Source organism: Monopterus albus, unplaced genomic scaffold (genome assembly GCF_001952655.1).
Source record: "Monopterus albus unplaced genomic scaffold, M_albus_1.0 scaffold2.1, whole genome shotgun sequence".
In the NCBI taxonomy this organism is placed as follows: Eukaryota; Metazoa; Chordata; class Actinopteri; order Synbranchiformes; family Synbranchidae; genus Monopterus; species Monopterus albus.
The window spans coordinates 1034119-1054268 of NW_018127882.1; the positions used below are offsets into that span (position 1 = coordinate 1034119).

Here is a 20150-nt window from a genome sequence, read left to right on the forward strand (position 1 = left end):
TTATTGTAACTGTAAGTGGAAGCTGGCTTTACCTTGATCTATGGCGATCACCTTTACCAATGCACAGAACAGTAAACAAAAACAAGAGACACCACTAATATTATTAGCACAGACTCATGGCCTGTATTAACCTTTCTTACCTGTAGAACCATTTGTTTTTGTACTTCAAAATCCAGCTTTTCAGGTTTCTTGATCTGAAGCTGAACTTTGCTATCAGACAAGGTAGATTTAGGCACCACAGAAAACACATCCTTGTCAGTTCCTTCCAGAAATAGTTCAATTTGAGGACTCTGTGGAAATCCAACAAAGAGATTTGTGCTTGGATAGTTCAGTTTGAGAATCCTGGGGAAATCCAACAAAGAGATTTGTGCTTGATCATTAATGTTACTCAGAGCTTGTCACTTAGTTTACATGCATCACAGGAAAATATCATCTTTTTGTTTCCTTACCTTATCGGGATCTCTGACCGTCATGTTGAAGGAAATAAGCCCCACCGAGTTCTCAAAAACCTCTCCTGTGAAGTGACTTGCCTTGACACAGGAGGGCTTGTCTTCTGTGCCTCCACACTCGTAAAACTCTGGCTTGTTGTCATTTTTGTCAATGATGTTGATCTGTACTTTTGCAGTGGTGCTGGCACGGACCCCATTGATGTTCAGTTGAGACTCAGTGGCCTAAAAGCAATAGAATTTCAGAAGTTTTACTCCCTCATTGGTTTCCAAAATAAAAGTTCAGAGTTAAAGAAAGTTCTTAAGGCTCAAGAAGACTCAGTATACACAAATAAAATTTTGAGATAGTCTCAGATTTGTGTGAATCTTAGTCATAAGCGCTATGTACTTCATCTTTTACACAACCTAACACATCAAGTCGAAATATGTTACCGCATAACATAATTAGGAAACTGTATTTTACTTTAGTTATAACCACATTATAACATTACATTATAAACACAAAACATAAAAGAAGATGCGAGTGCCTCACAAAGCACTGTGCAAAACTAAGAAGAAAACCATCATGAGACTCTAGATGGAGTTGAAAGCCAGAGAAAAAAGTGTTACATTTGAGGCCAACATGATGTCCACTGCTAGGCTCTGCAAGACCAAAGGCTCAATCATCTGAGCTGTAGCCTAGACCTAGGCGTATCTAGCAACAGCTGGTGGGTGGACCTGAGTGATCTTGCTGGGACATGGATATGTACCAGCTAGACAATGTAAAGCCAGCGAATTGAGGCAAGAATCCAGTTATACAGGCATGTTTCCAGATGGTTGTCAGGAGGTGAACTGCAGCATTTTGCACAAGCTGAAGACATCAGAGGGATGATCGACTAAAGTAAGTTCAGAAACAAAGATCACACCTCATTTTTATTCAGTTTCCTGTGTCTAAATTTGTTGTTTTTAACTTTCCCTTACAAACACCTTTGGTGCTCCCTCACCTTCTTCTCTCTCATTGCAGAAACCATCGCAGGATGATGCAGCAATAAGGCTCACCAAGATGTTGCTCCCACACCAAGCCTCACTCCCTGGGTTCCTTTCAATTACACCTTCTGCCTCATTCGACCATGTGCTCATCCCCCATTTCAAGAATGTCTCTCATGATTCTTATGTTTCTTCAAGGTAACTGAAACCCTTTTTTATGTTTCTTCTTTCAGCCTCATTTTAAAGCAAAACACAATTACTTTCATCTCACTGGCAATGATGTATTAACTTGGGTGCTCAGTTTAGAACTACAGTAAATAGGCTCAGAGACCAATGAGAAGTTGAGTAAAACTATATTTTTAACATCTTGGAATAATTTGATATTTTGGGAAGTATGTTTATTCACTTCTTTAGCAAGAGTTAAATGAGAATCACTGCTTACTGCCACTTCTAAAACTACCTTACAATTAGATCTCAGTTGTTTAATCCATGCAAAAAGAGACACGTAAAAAAAAATAATTAAAAAACACTTTTAGGTTTTAAGGAAACACTGAGCCATGTTGCTATGAAGAAGTGCAATATACTCACTGTAATATTGTACTCACGTCTTCAAGGTATTCATTTATTTGTTAGTACTAGTGAATCCTTTTCTAAAATGGTCACATTGAAACATTTAAAAAAGTATTGTTGTCTGGTTTACAGACAGGGATGGAGCAGGACAGGACAGTAACGCAGTAATGACAAAAAGTACAGTTCTGTATATCTACTGAGAGCAGACCCAACCTTACACAAAGACAAAGACAAACTCACAGAAACAGTTAAAAGTTAAATAGAGGTGGAAACTGATGTAATACTTAAACAAAATTTTTACCTTTACAGTCAGGTTAACTGTGTCACCAATAGCTTCTCTGTCAATGGGTGACAACACAGATATGACACCATCTTCACTTGAAATAGTAAATAGGCCATCTGGAACTGAATCTGTCAAACAATATAAAAAAACACAAAAAGTTTTTACTTTCTCTGTCAGTGCACACAGTAAATTCATGGTTATTAATATTCAGTTAAAAGTACGATAAGGAGGGTGAGCATTTATATGAAAGCCCAGTATTCTTGTTAACTGTTTTGACTGGGCCCCACAGTAGATATCAAGCCATACTGTCATAAGTCTGCTGGGCTCCATGACAGGCGACACCATTCTCTAATTCTACCATACCTATAATTAACTTATTTCAACTTATTTTCTTCAGATTTTTGAGGCTCACCTTCAATGCTGTATATCATAGCATCATTGATTCCTGTGTCCTGGTCAAGGGCAGTCACTGTTAACACAGACTGGCCCTGACAAAAGAAAACAAGATTTTCTGAATTCAGAAGTGGCTGAAAGTCTTTTAATTTACACACGTGAAACATGGCGACTCTGTAAATAATTGACTGGTGGTGTACACTGGATTACCATTGGTAGTACCACTGCAATTTGCTTTTTACTCACTTTTTATAGCACATTTTATGACACAGCCCTCTGAATATAATCTATCAGCACTCACCACAGAAGACTCCTCTAGAACATTCCCTATGTAGGGAAGATTGATGAACTGTGGGTCAAGATCTGGGACGTCCACAACCGTAATGATGGAAAAAGTAACACTTGAGAGGGGATCCTTTTTCTTATCACAGCCGCCTCCACCATCCTGTTATAGGACACGCAAGGTCATTAAAATTCAAAAATGTTAATCAGCTTGTACAAGAAGATGTTCTTTTCCAAGATAATAATTATAGACTAGTAAATAAATTAATTGAAATATGTAAAACATATGAAAAGCAATAAATTGATACATTAATGTATCAAGTTTAAATTTTGGTTGAATGACAGTGTTGTCAAATTGCAAAATATGATCAAACCAGAAAGCATAAATATTCAAGGATTAAATTCAGAAAAACAACATAATTAACAAAACCAAAAAGTTATATTTAAAAGTCACACAACATTTGAAAATCATTTGTGCTGTATTAATAGCATAAGAAATTTAAATTAATCACTTCCAGTATCGGTGTAACTTTTTATTCACAAAGGAACAGAACTCCTTAATTTTATAGCTTAAAGGCTGATAAACATTTCATATTTAGTTAAAGGTAAATGTACTGTATATGAAATAAGCCAGTCTCATGGGTAAACAATTCAATGTGCTTATATTATTATGAATGTAAGTTTAAAACTGTTTCATATGAGGGACCCTTAGAGACATTAACCAGAATTGTCCTCTCTCATCCACCTATGAAACCAGTCATTCACATGCTATACTGATAACCACACACACACACACACACACACACACACACACACAAAAGTGACACACTTTCATAGATAAGAGTGAAAAGCTCTCAAACAATCAACTGAAAAGTTATACACTCACATACACAAATGAAAAGCTCTCACACCCTCTACTAAAAAGCTTTTACACAAACTAGTAAAATGTAGTTATATACAGTACAAACCTGATAAATCTCCTCTTAGACTGACATATGAAATCATTCACATTATACTCACACACATACAAGTGAAATTCTTTTACACACTCAAGTGAAATGCTCTAATAAAGACTAGTGAAAGCTTTCACACACACCAGAGGCCAAGAGGATTTCAGTTAAAACGAAAGGTGGCTGAAAAAACAAAGCACATTTCAAAATACATCCTAATGACGTTTCTTTGCCACACTGATGTCTGCTCAACAGCCTGCATATAGTCCCAGTGAAGCAGTTGCGGTAATTAACAATATACTGGCCTCAGCGAGACCACCAGAACCCTGTCAAATTGACAACAACTGGACAGCAGCCAAGTGCTGCAACTCCAAGTATGGACATGTCGGACAGTAACCTAGCATCGCTCTTCCCATCCCGCCAGCGTAGCAGCATGTCACTACCTTCTACAACTCCACTAAGGAGAGAATGTGCACCACGTTATCAAGCACAGAGAGTGTTTCAGTGGTGTGTGGAACAGCACTTCCCTTTTCTGTGTGTGAGATTTTCAGGACAATATATGAATGGTTTCATATGTAAATGTGAGAGCTGTATATATAAGCACATTTTACTGGTGTGTGTGAAAGGTTTCAGTAGTGTATTTAAAAAGTTTAACTAGTCTTTATGACAGCATTCCACTTATGCGGGTGTGTGGTTTTCAGTAAATCATGTGAATGACTGGTTTCAAATGTGGATGTGGTTATTCTGGTTAATGTCTTTAAGGGTCCCTCACAGTCTCACATAAAGAAATATTTTAATATTACGAAAATATGATTATTCAGTTTCTTGCCCAGAGTTATTGATACCTCTCTCACACCTCTCTGTTTATTATGAAACTTGTGCCAGGAGCTGGTTAGCTCTAAACACTGAAAATGGGGTGGAGACTGGTAGTCGGGCACTGTCCAAAACTAAAAGAAAGTCTAACAGCACCTTAAAAGATTACTGATTAATATGGTTAAACAAAATAGTTTAATTCACACAAAGACTGAAGTCTAAAAGTGACAAATAGTGGTTTCAGCTAGGACAAAACCATATTAGCTGTTTCCTAGTTTCAAGTCTTGCTAAGCTAAGCTAACAGACTGCTGGTGGTAGCCTCACATTGACCGTAGAGATATGAAAATGGCATTCATCTTCTCATGTAACTCTTAGCAAGAAACCAGGTAACCATAATTAAAAAATGTTCAACTATTGCTTTTAATGTTTAAGGAAATGTGAGCTTATACTAAGAAGTGTTTGATGATTTAGGGAGGCTTTGTCACTACTTTTTCTTAGTAATTGTCATTGATGGCAAATATATAAAACCCAAACTCAACTTGAAGCGTTATACTTACAGTTGCATTTATCTTCAGCCGATAGGAAGTGCCGAGAGAAGTATAATTCAGACTCCCATTTAAGATGACTGCACCAGTTATTTCTGTGATATTAAACAGACTGGATCCATCTTTTGGAATGACCTAAAAAAACAGTGTAGTTGATGTTTTAATAATGTTTATGGCACATCAACATATAATATTAATGAATAAAGTAAATAAGCTTACTTCATCAATGTTATATCGAACAACACCAGCAGTTCCAGTGTCAGCATCAGTGGCATGCACCTTAAAGAGAGTTGTACCTACAGGGGTATTCTAATGATAAACCCAAAAGAAAAAGAAGGCAACACAGGTAATCGAGAACGACTCGTGAAGAAAGTGGACAGCATGATCGACTTAGCCATAATTATGAACTAATCATTACCTAATGATTCACTGATATAGTATCTCCCATTCAGTTCTCTAGTAACTAATCATTATTAGATTTACATTAAAAGTTGAATGATGCAGATCATTCCCCATTTGTTCCCTAGTAACCAATCATATTTTGTGTACCGCATTGTGTGAAGTGTTATCTATAAAAGGAAGCAGAAAATGAAACGCTTCCATGTCTCTCAGCATTAACAACTGTGTAAACTAAATTTGACATAGTAACAGATTGGCAAATTAATGCCTATCTCTCACCAATCAATATATAATGTTAAGCTGACATTAATTCTATTAACAACAAAAAATACTGGGGTAGAAAAGAGAACTATTAACTTGGTTGACTTACTTCTTTGATTTCAGTATCATATGAAGGATTCTCAAATATGGGCTTGTTGTCGTTGGCATCTTCTAATATTATTGTCAACTCCTCTCCTGTCTGGAAGACATGGAATGATGCCTTTTATTAATAAAATGATAAAACATACCGATAAGATATCAATACAAAAAAAAAATGGATGAGTAACACAAACTTAAATGTCACTTACAGAACTGAAACCATCAGAGACAACAACGTCAAGGTTCATTACATTGCCTGCCTATAATTTAAAAAAATAATAATTAAAAATAAATAAATACACAGATAAAACACATAATCAAAATGAGGTTGTTGACGACCGAAGGGTCTCACTACACCATACCTCTCGATCTAGTGGCTTTTCGACTATTACATCCCCAGTATTTTTGATTACTTTGAAGTATGGGGCATTGGTCCCAGAAAGTGTATAAGTCAGTGGGTCATTGTCTGCGTCTGTTGCGTCTATTTTAAATGCAGTAACACCTGTGAAAACAACATCAAGTAGAACATGTCAAATTGTGTGCAGTATTTATTGAAGCATAATATGGCAAAAAGGAAATAAAAAGCATTTTCAATATTCCACACACACACACGTACCTTTGGGGGTGGCTTCACATACAGGATAAGCTCTAGCGTTGATTACAGGGGCGCTATTTGCTGTTGAAACACACAGTATTTAAGTGTTAGGTAGTAAAGGCATAATGACAAAATTACAGTAAAATCAAATGAATACTAACCATTAGTTAAGCTAAGAAGACACAACAGTAGTACACTTCTTGTGGTCTCTTCCATGTCTGCATGAAAACAAAGACAACAAACAAAATACTTATATAATACCCTGGTGCTTTGAGCTAACATGGTGCTGTTTAGTCGATATAATTAATAATCCAATCTGTTGGCCATATTAATTTAGTGTGTTAGCATATTAACATTTGCTCATCAGCACCAAAGTACAGCTGACTTTGATGGGAGTATCATTAGTATTGCAAGTATTTGGTGTTGGAAAAACAAAACCTAGCTGTACTACATTAAGTTATTACAAGAAATCCTCAGGCCACCATGAATGTCTGTACCAAATTTCATAGCAATCCATCCCATACTGTAGTTATCAAGACAATGTCATTAAAAAACAAATACATTATCCTGTTGGTGATGTTACATGTACTGTAAACACCAAAGTCTGGAGGATTTATGCTCTGGGGACCATGAATGTCCATACAATCCATTAAGTATTTGCTGAGATATTTCAGTCTGGACCAAAGTTGACAACTGACTAACACCAACAGATGTAAAATTGTGATATTTTTCACTATTATTGTTTTATAGACTTAATAATAAATCATATAATTTAAAAAAATCAACTGATTAATGGATAATGAAAATAATTGTAAATTGCAAGCCTGCTTGTAAGGCACAATTACGCAATTTCCAAATTAAAGAAATGTCTTTTTTTTTTTTTAAACTGTCACTTAAAGAGACAATCTGAGGTAGAATACGTATATACACAATGAATTGTGCATTTTATTCCTCTGAATAAGTAGTAAGTAAGTAATTTATGATGTCGGATGTAAGCAGTTTCGTTTCACAGATATTCAAAGTTACCTGATAAACACATTGGGTGGAAAACTGCTCATGCCCTGATAATACTCTGGTTTGAAATTTAACAGTGTACTGCACATTTGGCCACACCCAAATCATATAACATCATAAAAGGCAGTTAAAACACCCCATGTCACGTCGCTGAGTGAGGTGCCATGACATGCTGAAAAGTTCCAAAGTTGGAGGTACACTGACTTAAAGGCAAAGCTATATTATTTGAAATGATATTATGTTAGAAAATATGGTTACAACCATTTTTTCAATATAAGCAAGAATTGGTACAGTACAATATTGGAGATTTTAATCAAACAAGAGCAACATGTAAAACACATTCTGAGAACATCTGGGCGTATTTTTGTAGTTTTGCCTTACATTCAGTTGAGAACAGAACCCCTTAAACTCACACCTTAAATTAAGGTAAAATAATTGTTAAAATTAAGGTGCATGAAATAAATTTAATAGGTAAAAATAACTGAAGTTAATCCTCAGAAGAACAAAGTCAAGTCAGAAATTTTACAATCAGATTTTACATTCCTGATTTTGTTTGAAAATTTTTATCTAGGTTTTATTTAGGGAATTGTGCTTTAAGGAACCCTGGGTTTATATGAATGATTAAAATTACTTTAAGCTTTTTAAGGGGTTTGCCAATAGTTCCGTTGTTTCTACTTGGTGTAAAGACTGAAAAGAGTTCAAATCTGTACTTGTGCCAAGTTTTGGATGTTATGAGCAATGACAGTTTGTACATGAGAATAAACAGAATTTTAATGCTTGTTTTCAGGATTGTTCAGTCCAGTATAATCAGTAGCTATCAAAAGAGGAGTACAGACTTTAATTCTATCCTAACATCCAACTGAAAAGAGTGACATATCCTGTATATTTCTTATCTATTCAGTTACAACACATTTATGCATGTACATATTGAGAATTGAAATTGCATTAGTCACTGAGCTCTATAGTCACTAAAACGACACACTAACACTTTTAAAAAGTCAATCTGATTTAAAATGCAGCAGTCAGACTTACCAGATGGTGTTCACGGAGAAGCTTCTCCTTTCCTTATGTCTGTATCAGACCTTTGTCTCTTGTCTCTCCCATTGATTATCATCTGCTGCTGTAAATATAAATGATTAACACATACGAGCACTGTCAGTAGCATCATACTTCACCTCCTTCTTGTTTGTTTGTAAAAGAAAAAACACCCAAATGCACTTTTACTGATTGTTAAAATTAAGACAGATCAACTTTGCAAAACTGAAAATATCCAACTGTTGTTTGCTCCCACACATTGCTATATTATGGCTCTTTAAGCCTGGATAATAATGAGTGAACTCTGCCCAGCCCTGTCACTAATACATATCGTGCCATACTGGGTCACTAGTGTCCATACCCAAACCCCAGGAGCATGTGAACTGCTTTTTTGTCTGAATGGGTGCTTCTGTTGTCATGGCAGCAACATCAGTCTGTTTACTTCTTTTGAGAAAAGCCAGTGTGACCAAAGCCCTTTTTAATACGTGTCTCATCAGAACCAATGACTGGACTGATGTCTAGATCCATGTGCCACTCTAATGAGCGTAAACCCCCACCCCTCTCTGGTCTGCTCTCCTAATTAAAGGGCATCACACAAAGGATAATTTTCTCTTGTACCCACTGGCTTCATTCATAATCAGATATTTGCCTCTACAGAAAAGCATGACACTTCACCTCTTTACGCTAATGAGAAACATTTACTGTATGTTCCAAACAAAACAGGTGTTATATCAGGCTTCTTTGGGTTTGGAAGAGAACCTACCACAAACATTTCTGGCATAAAACTAATAAAAAATAAAGCCAAAATAAGTGCTATTCATTGTAAAATAAAAAAAATATGTATCTAAAGAGAGAAAACTGATATTTCAATAGGAATACAGTGTTTAAACTGTAACATGCTAGGGCTCTGAGTGTCTGTATCAAGGGACAGCAGTGCTTTAAGCTAAATGCTAACACAGGATTGCTAAAATGCACATGCTAACATGCTGATGCTATACTGCTTACTATGCTACTACCATTATCATGCTAACATTTCATAATTAGTGCAAACACATATGGAGAGGCAGTGGCTGAAGGGAACATGAATGCCTGAGCCACATTTTATGGCAATCCATCCAAAAGCTGTTCGGTTATTCCAGTTTGAATCAGTGGTGGACAGATGAATAAATTAGACTTCTGGCAGAGATAGAATAAGCTGATGCTAACAAGCTGATGCAAGTTTATCATTTTAGTTGAGCCTGATGGGAATGTCAGTTTAATTAAAAGTAAAAACATCACCAGAGTCTAAACAATTCTTCCTGTGTGGGCCACATATGTATACGTACCAAATTTCAAACTAATCCATCTTATATTTAATGAAGCAGTCCACTCAAAACCAGAAATACTTATCATAGTTGAGCTGGGTGAAAAGTCAGGAGCACACCAGGCTGAAGTAGGAGGCATGCTCAAGCTAATCACGAATGTCTGTAAATAAACAAATAAATAAATAAATAGCACAGCAAGCCATCTAATACTTGTAAAGATACTGTATTTCAGTCTGCACTAAAATGGTGGGCCGACCGACACTGACTGCAGAGCCAAATCAAAGAATGGCTGAGAAACTAATTTGGTTCTATATATGTGATCCAATCCTACTGGGAAGGAATTAAGCTATGAAATAGAGTGTCCCCTTTCTTTAGCAACAATATTATGATGCTAATTTGTTCAGTTAGCCTAAATGTGTCAAATGTCAAAAAGTATCAAAGTGGGTCAGATTGATGAAAAGTATGCTTTTTTTTAAAAAAAAGAACATATTCAGTTGAACAGATTATGAAGAGGAAACAAACTAGTGCTAATAAACCACAGGGATATTATCGTTCAAAGTGTACTCAGTCTGGCTATTGATGACAAACATAGAACTTTGTTCCTATAATCTTATGCAGTTAGACTTTGGTTTATGACTTACCCTGCCACATCTGATCCAGGAAAAGAAATATATACAGTAAATGGGTGGGGACATAATAAAACACTCCTAAAGCAATTCCATTCAACAGAAACTTGAGTTTAAAAAGTAGTAGTTACCGTGACTTTGTGTTTTGAGCAGATGTGAAAAATAATTAGTGCTGCACTTACAAATAGGGTCAAAAGTTAGTTGATATTTACATATATAGGCTTCCACAGAAGACTGCAATATAAACATGTATTAAAAATAGCACTTTTTCAAAAAAGGATTTAAATTATTGTATTATTATATCAAACAATATTACACCTGCATGGCATCTAAAGCCAATCTACACAGACATTACTGAGAAGCAGTGGGGTAAAGTATAAGTACATGTACTAAAGCTTGTACTGAGGTACAATTTTGAAGTGCTTGTAAATTCCTTTAATACCCTGCAACTTTAAGCTATACTATCCACTACACTTCAGATGGACATGTACTTTAGATAGCCTACCATAAGTAGGCCCAAATATTGCTAGTAGCCTAATAGGTTATATACTTTAAGTAAAAATCTGAATGCAGGACCTTTACAGTACATGAACATGGTGTGTGGTATTAACGGGTTTTGCTAAGTTTGGCACACTGTTTTCTGTCCATTACGGTAAAAATGGCAGCATGGCGTGTGGTCTCTGCTCTGGAAATACGCAGAAATGGGGGTGTAACGGGGAAGTGCAGAAACCCAGCACAGCGGTGGAGCTGGATTACCATTTCCTAAACCAAACAGTGGCGATTACAGAAGTAATCTCGGGGGTTGCAACGCCAATAATCACCGCAATATTTAGACAGAATGTACTGATAATACGAGGGTCTAATGTTTAGCACCTTCTTAACAGTAGTGGTGAAATCCACGGAATGTTCCACACTTGAACAGCTGACCGTAGGATGCCGCACTTAGCCTAACGAGATGTGACCATTACAAGGGAAACATCGGTGATCAGATGTTTGCATATTAACAATCGGGTAACTACACTCCTTCTCCTCTTGTTATTGGTTGAATTTTGGAGATGTGTGGTGCGTGTTTATGGGAGATGTTTGGACGGGTTATTAGGGCTGTCATCCTGCTCAACCTCCAGCCCCTCCTTGTTTTGCTGCTGCCGAGTGCGGTGTGGTAATATTTACCTTTAGTCTACGTGTTGTATAGTGCTGCTCCTCTCCTTAGTTAGCTTCTCATTAGGTGCATACTGTTGGATACATGGGATGTACCCTAGTGCGTTACAGTAGAGAATACAAAACAGACGAATACATTATTTATTAACTCTTAAGGACAAATTGGGCCTGAAATGTAGCTTTTAAGGCCTAATAAAGCCTGTGAATCCTCAAGTGCAGTATCAAATACACGGTAGTCTTTGGCATCTGCTCTACAAAACATAAACGAAGTCTTTGTATAATAACTGTTAAAGGTTGCTTCTCACTTGATCATGCAAGTGCAATATTACATAACCGTCTGGGTAGTATAACCTAGGACACTGTGGCCTCCAGTATGAGTCAAAACAGACCGTGGGCCACAGTAGAGTATAGATCTACAGTAAAGTAAAGCAGTGTTCTACTGAATTATCACTTACTTATTATTTAAATGCAACCATTTCATCACTGACCTGAAAATTCCTCAAAATGTCTCTCTCATTTCTTGTGGTAACTTGTCTCCCTTTTATTTATTTATTTACAGGGGGTGTCAGTGCACTACAGCATAAACAATATATCATAGGTCCTGCATTAATTTTAATAACACTTTAAGTACATATTTGTGATAAAATGAGCTTAAAGTCACAGAGTTCACCCTGACTGAATAATTTTATTGTCGTTATTGGATCATTATTACTGATGCATTGCAATGTAAGGAGAACTTTAAAGTATATTTTATATGTTGAGGTTGAACTGCAGTACTTTAAAGTTACTTTACAGTATCTGGTTACTGCCAACACTGTTAACTATTATTTGTAAAAGCACTGTATAGCTATGAGGTAGGTAGCTTACGAAAGAAAGAAAGAATATAATCAACGGAGTAGACCTCTCGGGCAACGTTTTTAAACACTACAAGTAACACAGGACCTGCTTGTTTTGGTTTAATGTAGCTAACACAGTCTGGTCGGCTGCTGTCTGTGTTTGCTACGCGCTGATTGGCTGCTCGGAGAACGAGGCGTGGTTCCACCATAACAATGCATTTCAAGGAACACACACGCGCCAAGGAATGTTGTCTATCTTTGTGTAGCTAACGTCGCATTTTCACGCGTTTAACGGTATATTCAGCTCAGGTAAACGCTGCCGTTCACGGACATGCCATTTTACGGTTTCCAGAGAAAACCTATTCCCTATGCATCTGTTTGAAGCGTCTATAAGCCGACTAGCGTTAGCAAGCTAATAGCTGCACAATTGGGGACATTGTCAAAAATCTCTTGGAGGAGACAGTCGATTGATAGATAGCTAACTTTAGTATCTATCGGGTGGTTGTAGTCGGTTACAGACGATTGCATCAAGGATATCTTGATGGGACACGACATTTCGGAGGCTGAAATACCTGCCATCTCCCCGTCTCACCGAGCAAGCAAATTAGCTAAGAAAGTAAGACGTGAACTGTGCTGGTGGCCAACTCGCATAGCTAAACCTGTCTGTACAATGCACATTTTTGTGTATGGTATAATATTGGAAGTTACATGAGTAACTACAATATGCAGTGGTAACCGAGCAGATGTCCTATTCTTTTATTAGCATGTTGGCTAAGTAGCGGCTAACAACGGTCACTGCAACTGGGTCCTGCTATGTTTTGACAAAGCGTTAGCCTAGCTTGGCTAAAGTTAGCTGCTCTCCTTCAACAGGGGACATCGAATATTCCCTGGCAATAAGAAGCCAAACAGCTGCCGCGACGATAATAGTTCATTTTCGCAGTGACGTGTGCTGGGCTTTGCATATTAGTTAGTTGTAAGAAATTGTGTAATGTTATAGTCGCCCTCAAAATTGCCAGATAGCCCGTGGTTCCGATCGTCTACCACATCTTTTGTTGTTGCTTTGTCTTTTGAGCACATGGCTTTCCATGTTTTTGTTCATGCAGACACAGCGACTCCTATTTATTTTGTCCTCGAGTATACCCCGTAAATTACTAAACACTTGTGAATACTCTACATTTGGGCGTTTCTGTTATACTCTACACATGTAACGGTAACGCATTTGTAATACCTTAAAGATTAATCTAAGAAAATGTATAGCTGAAACCAGATATGTTTGTGGCGCTTTTTCATTGGTAATAACAATAATGTCCTTATAAATGGCCTATATCTTGATTAGTCTAATTGTTATTTATCTGGTAGTTTGCGATAACACTGTTTTAAACGTTGTCTTATGCATTTTAAATGTTGGCATCAGTCATTATGCCAAGTGAGAGAAGTTGTGTGATGTATGCGCCTAAGTACAGTAAATGTAAGATTTCAATTAAAATAGAAGAAGCCTGAAAAGGGTCTATAGAACTGAAACATTGCAGCTAAATATGAACCCCTGAACAACAATGTGTGCCCATGCTTCAGTAAAATATTAAGTCTCAGACGTTTTGTCAGATAGGCCAGGTAGGCCTATTCTATACTTTTAGGGGGTATGCAGTCAGATTCCTTGATTGGACCTAGATGGCCAAGAAGAGGATTTGTGCAGGTATACTGTGTGCTCAGCTGGCAAAGCATAAGAATCAATCTGTCAATTGGCATGTTTTTTTTCTCCCAGGGTTAAGACAATCAGAGGCAACATACAGGTGCCTCCATTGTAAGGTTTCCTTTCCCAGAGTGTGACTCGTCTGCAGGACGTCACCAATGCGACCATGGGAAATAGCAGTAAATAGGCTGCCATCAACAGCCCCCTTAAACCCTAGGAGGTTCCTTGGAGAGCCCTGCAACGCCCCAGTGCATCTCAGGAGAAGGTACGATCTCCAGCTTTTCTTTTCTTTTCTTAAGGCGTTTTTGTTTCTATCGCTCTTTTTTGTATAGATTAGTAGTATTTTACTTAAAAGTATTAAAACAGAGAATGGGATTCTTTCAAATCATCAGCTAAAATGTAAGATTTGTGTCTGACTCATGTTGCCTTAACCACCAGTGAAAACAGCAGTATGCACCTTTTTTTTTAGTTTTCTTGATTGTAAATTTAAAATGAAAGCAGTTGTTAGAAGTAAAGACAAACAGTCTGTGTGCTAGTCATGAACTATAATCATTACAGCAGAACTTTCCTTGTGGGTAATGGCATATGTATAATATTGTGGCAGCTGAATACACTGCATATGTTGGAATATTTTATAGGATTTACCTAGATTAAATTCTCCAGACAATAACTGTTTTATGAGTAATGACATTATATTACTGCAGATCTTAAATCGCTGGCTCTGTAATAATGTCAGGTTATTAGAGCCTCCAGCTGTGTTGACACAGCAACATGTTGCCATGGCTCTAGCCATCAAAACTACACATAGGCTCATTGAAATAAAGGAGATTTTTCAAACACTATAAACTCCTGCTAACACACACCAGCATATACTAAATACAGACTTAAAGTATTAGTGGCTTGTTTTGGCACAAGAAATTTAAAGAAAAGGAAAAAATTGCTAAATTGTGGCTTATGCTCCCAGCAGCCAATATCAATGCATTATGCCAGTAACATAAGAAATATGTACTTTGTTTAGGTTTGGATGCACATACCTGTAATATTGATTTGTATTGATATATTTTTGACTGGGGAAAACTTTACCACTATATTGACTTGTCTTTTGTGTTTTGCAAATCGAAAAATAAAATATCTTAACATTAAAAATTGTCTGTCTGAAAAATCTATTCATTTAAAGGAAACAACTTACTTTTCATGTTTAAGGGAGAATGTACTGCACTGTGATAATATCTTTTTGCTATATGATCTTACAGTCCACCAGTGAGACGCCAGTGGGGGCGACGAGACAGACCTGTACTGCACACTTCCCTGGTCCAGGATGAGAATTTCCATCATCTGCTTTTCTCTCACCATCACCAACAGGTTCCTTTAGATGAGTCCAGACAATACAGCCACACCAGCACACCACCACGCATGCTTCACCCTGCTGCTCACCTGCCACAGCAGAGCCCCATCATGGTGGATCTCCATGACCAGGTAAAAGAACGAAGACAGCCTGATGGATAAAGATGTTCTAACATTAATTAAACATGACTTGGTGTGTTGTCTTCAGTGTCTTAATGTGAGATATGATGAGATCTTTTTGGCAAATTGTGGAGTCACCCCATCTCCCCCTCCCCACTTCTTTTTGCAAAAGATGCACCAGGGATCCGTTCCAATATCATACACTGTTACGACGGTGACGACCCACGGATTTCCCATCCACACTGGGCAGCCCCTTCCAGGGTGCAACACTCAGCAGCTCCCAGCATGCTCGGTAATGTTCAGCGGACAGCTCTCTCTGCTCTGCTGCCTTCCTCCTCCTGTGAGTTTGAAAAGGAAGAGCCCAAATGTCAGTGGCTTCCATGTAGAACATCATACCAGCCATACAATTTGTCACTGTTCATGACTAATAAATAAGCTACTGCTGTTACTGTGCAGGATTTAATGTAATTTAGTTATAAAATATGATTCTGTTGTACATGTAGCCTGTTACACTAGTCCAGAATGATAACTAAAGTGAGAATTGGACAAAACTGTGGTGTTGTGACAGTACTGTTAGTGCTACGGTTTTATGTAATGCATCACTTCAGCTACATACTTACAACATGCTTTCGTTACAACTACCTTGTTGTGAATATAAGTAGTAGGTTTGCCTTGGTTAGGTGCAGTCTGCATCAGAGTGCTCATTTTGGCTGTTGATAAAAATCAAAAAAAGAATATGGACTTAGATAAATTCCCTTCTTGTATGTTTTTCTCTCCTCAGCTCATACAGGCATGCACCATGCAGCATATGCCAGTGTCTTATCAAGCCTTTCCCCCACTGATCTCCAGCGAACATTTTGTATTGCACCCAACCCCATCTGTACCCCCCCACCAGCCGCCGCACCTTACTCCTTTGAGCCAGTTTGTCCCTTTACAGCCTCAGCACCCACGCATGGTGAGTAGTTGACATTCTCTGCCTTTATTGATGAACATAAATGGATGTAGAATTTAATTTCTATTTTGCTCTTTTACATTCACGTGTTGGGTCTAACGGCAACCTTTTCTCTCTCCTCTCAGCCTCTACAGAGGGTAGACAATGAAGTTGACCTAAGAGGGGACCAGCACCCATTAGGGACCTTCTCCTACCCTCCCTCTCATCACCCACCAGCACTGCCTCCTTCTCTGCCCCTACAGTATCTTCCTCAAGAGCCTCTGCATCAGGAGCTTCCCTTCGGAGTGGTAAGAGAGCATCTGAGACGTTTTCAGGCCTTTATTTTCCAGGGACATTGACAGTGCACTTAAAGACTGTCTGCTACACAGGATATCTGCAAGTCTTGAGAAGTCTTAACAGAAGCACTGAATTTAGTTTCCTTAAAAATACCACAGAGGGCATTAAAAACTTGAAAATGTGATTTATGCCTTTTAACAGTTTTGCCTTCCAGCGGCAGGAAATGTAGTTGTTGGGAGAAGTTGAATGTACATAATTGGCTTGTTTCAACAGGGGATTGTACTGCAAACGCTAGTCACTCCTTTTTTTCAGTCAGTACCATGAGAGCTATATCTTAACACTGTCGCCACTCTTAGCTACAAGAGCTATAAGGTTGTTATAAAGGAAGGTGTTGACTTGAGTATAGAGATGTAACGATATTTGTACTTTTGCGACAGAAGACTGTCTCAATAAAGTCGTGGGACTATGATGGTATCCACATATGGTTATTTCATTAGTATAACTGCATGCCGGTCACAGAATTTGAAACTGACATAGCGGATCCTCGACCATCAACTTTTACAGCTGTTGTGTGGCAGCATTTCAGTTTTCCCCTTTCAGGAAATGACACGGGCAGAAAGGAAACTCAGAAACAACTTGCAATTACTGCAGGATGACCACAGTACTAGCCCTTTTTAGGACTGAGACAGTCCTGCATACATCTCACAGAAAGAGTTGGGACCTGACCATGCGCGACAATTTAACGGAGATGGGCAAACAAACCGGATGCACATACGCAATCTAACCACTTAGTAACCACCATTACAGGCTTTTCTATTGAAAAAGTAGACAACAATATTTGAAAAGCACCTCCAATATAGTACAAATCTTACTTGTATGTGGAGTGCCCTAGCTTGGCGCCTTCTTCTCGTCACTCTGGTGTACCAAGCAGTGATTTGCTCACTACTGCACTCAGTGGTTGGGGCATGGGGAGACCAGCTTCAACTGGTCTAGTAGTATACTGAGAAATTTAACCTGCAAGTGTGACTTCTTTTATTTACAAGATCCAGCTGCTGCAATATTTAATCTCATAAAAGGACTGCTGCTTACCGCTGCATTATCTTTTATATACATTATACAAAAAATGCTGGTATATAAATGACTAAAGGGCATTTTTCATCTTTTTTCCTTCTTTTTAATATTGTAATAAATATCTTATCATAGACTTTTTAGCGTGGCCTTATGACTTTTTGATATTGTTACATCCCTAGCTGATTACAACCACTAACTGTATGTGAAGATGGACAATGTTCACTACTTTCTGCCATCATACAAAAGTGAACCCAAACTATTGACTACGGGGGTGGCCATCTTGCTTTTTTGACACATTTTGCAACCAGATTGTGTAAAGTAGTGACCAGAGGTGGAATCACAATATCAGACTGCCAATCAAAGTTGTCGAATCATCCAAAATGTACCTCTTTTCATCTCATCAAATAACTTAAAACTATCATGCTCTCAAGTTCCATTTAAAGCATAGGATAGAATAGTATGCTATAGTATTGAAAATAAAAATGCTTTTTGTTTCTAAAATGTCTGGTGGTCTGAACAAGGGTCTGTTTTTATTTGTACAACAGAATTTCACTAACATTTGTAGCAAAAACTTGCATGATGATGTTAGTTCATTTTTTTTACTTGCTAGTGTATATGCCATCAAAAGTCCAGAACAATGGCACAACTGTTCTATGAGCTGTTCATAGGGGTTTTTACTCATTTTGCTCACAGCTCATTTTTATTATTTGATTTATAATCCTGGCAGATTTCTCCTGAACCTGTTATCATTATTTTGTTCTGTTTTGATCACTATGAAGTACAACTAAAGAAGATGGTGCAATTGATTCAAAACCTTTTGTTTACAGAATTTCATGATGATTTCCTTTCCTCAGCCATATCCCCACATGTTTCCTCGGCGAGTGAGTGGACAGAGATACCGGTTGCAGCAGCCGCTTCCTCCTCCTCCACCCCCTCCATCTTACTACCCAGGCTTCCTCCCTTACTTCCTGTGAGTATATCTGCAGTATACATAAGAACCATGTAGTATAAAATGTATACTGGATTACTGGCCTCAGATTTTTGGTACTGGGATGTTTTTGATTTGAAAATGGATAATTATATATCTATGGAAAGTATTCTTGCGTTTTTTGGGGGGATTTTTATGTCTTGGAGCAAAAATATGGCTTTATATGTAGCCATAAGGAACCCTGTATGCTGTATTAACAAAGTAGACCTAGTTTATTAATGAGAATCTGTTTAAATTTTGGCTCAGTGAAGTGTCAGCTCAGTAATGCATGTGTCTGCAGCACACTACTTGGAAAAAGCACTGCAGTGAACAGGCATGTTGTTTTGTTTTCAATTCGCCACAATCTTTTGGACCAACTTGGCAGTCGTCTGACAACAGTAGGTCAGTAATACCCCATTAGATGTTTAGAGACCAAAAAGATTGCTGAAAGTTTTGAAAGAGGTATATTCGATATTTTTCATAGCTATGAAAGTTGTGCTTGGACTTGGATAGGTAGGTAGGTACTTTATTGATCCCTCAATGGGGAAATTTCAGTGTTTCAGCAGTAATGGAGAACAAACAACATAACACCATGAGAAACAAACACCACACACATATCTTGATAAAAATCAATGTCTCTACTACAGAATTTTTCCTTAACAGTTATGTGTCCGGGATTGCACCATCTGTTATTAAAGTACACCGCCAAACCTCCACCTTTCCTCTTACCACAGTCAGCCGTGCTTCGATCTGCCCGAATTAGTGTAAATCCTTGTAAGGAGACCACAGAATCTGGAGTGTTGTTGTTCATCCAGGTCTTGGTGAAGCATAACCTGTTCTACGATTTTTCACATCTTCTACATTTTCAAGTCTTTGAACAAATTCTACAACTATTAAAATGCCTCCAAGTGGGAAAAGAGCTAATAAATCAGAAGCGAATGAGGGTGTTGAAGCAGAAGAGGATTATATTTCAGCGGCGCAAGTAACAGAGATGTTGAGTCAGCAGAAGCAGATGTACACCGCACTGTTGAGCCAACAACAAGACAACTTCAAAGGTTTTGTGCAACTACTTATGGAGACAAATAACAAGAGACTCGACGACATGACCAGAGAAATACAGGAGATAAAAACGAGTTTGCAGTTTACCCAGCGAGA

At 37.8% G+C, this 20150-nt stretch overlaps 2 protein-coding genes across 15 annotated transcripts in view; one reads left to right on the forward strand and one right to left on the reverse strand.

The window, feature by feature from the left end:
* LOC109955218 (cadherin-related family member 2-like) lies at window positions 1-12180 on the reverse strand. The gene is made up of 17 exons (XM_020591164.1): window positions 11752-12180; window positions 9977-10115; window positions 8649-8736; window positions 6764-6820; window positions 6624-6683; window positions 6370-6509; window positions 6217-6267; window positions 6018-6107; window positions 5468-5557; window positions 5261-5383; window positions 2960-3103; window positions 2678-2753; window positions 2284-2393; window positions 450-671; window positions 323-342; window positions 141-270; window positions 1-51 (listed from the first exon to the last, which is right to left on the reverse strand). Exons 4-17 carry the CDS (start codon window positions 6816-6818, stop codon window positions 1-3), a joined length of 1362 nt encoding a protein of 453 aa, XP_020446820.1. The 5' UTR covers window positions 6819-6820; window positions 8649-8736; window positions 9977-10115; window positions 11752-12180.
* Window positions 11272-20150, forward strand: part of rnf44 (ring finger protein 44) — an 18583-nt gene continuing 9704 nt past the window's right edge. For 7 of the 14 annotated variants that reach the window (XR_002274555.1, XR_002274547.1, XR_002274552.1 and 4 more), the window contains exons 1-7: window positions 12714-13191; window positions 14338-14530; window positions 15519-15741; window positions 15902-16069; window positions 16511-16684; window positions 16807-16968; window positions 18856-18998. Coding sequence is in view for 8 of the 14 variants with exons in the window: in XM_020595196.1 (XP_020450852.1) it covers window positions 14424-14530; window positions 15519-15741; window positions 15902-16069; window positions 16511-16684; window positions 16807-16968; window positions 18856-18998 (977 nt within the window). In the remaining 6 variants the exon portion in view is untranslated. Of the gene's footprint in view, window positions 11593-12713; window positions 13192-13230; window positions 13786-13843; window positions 14269-14337; window positions 14531-15518; window positions 15742-15901; window positions 16070-16510; window positions 16685-16806; window positions 16969-18855; window positions 18999-20150 lie in introns of those variants that run through there. The other 7 variants (XM_020595217.1, XM_020595209.1, XM_020595263.1 and 4 more) reach the window with 7 other exon arrangements.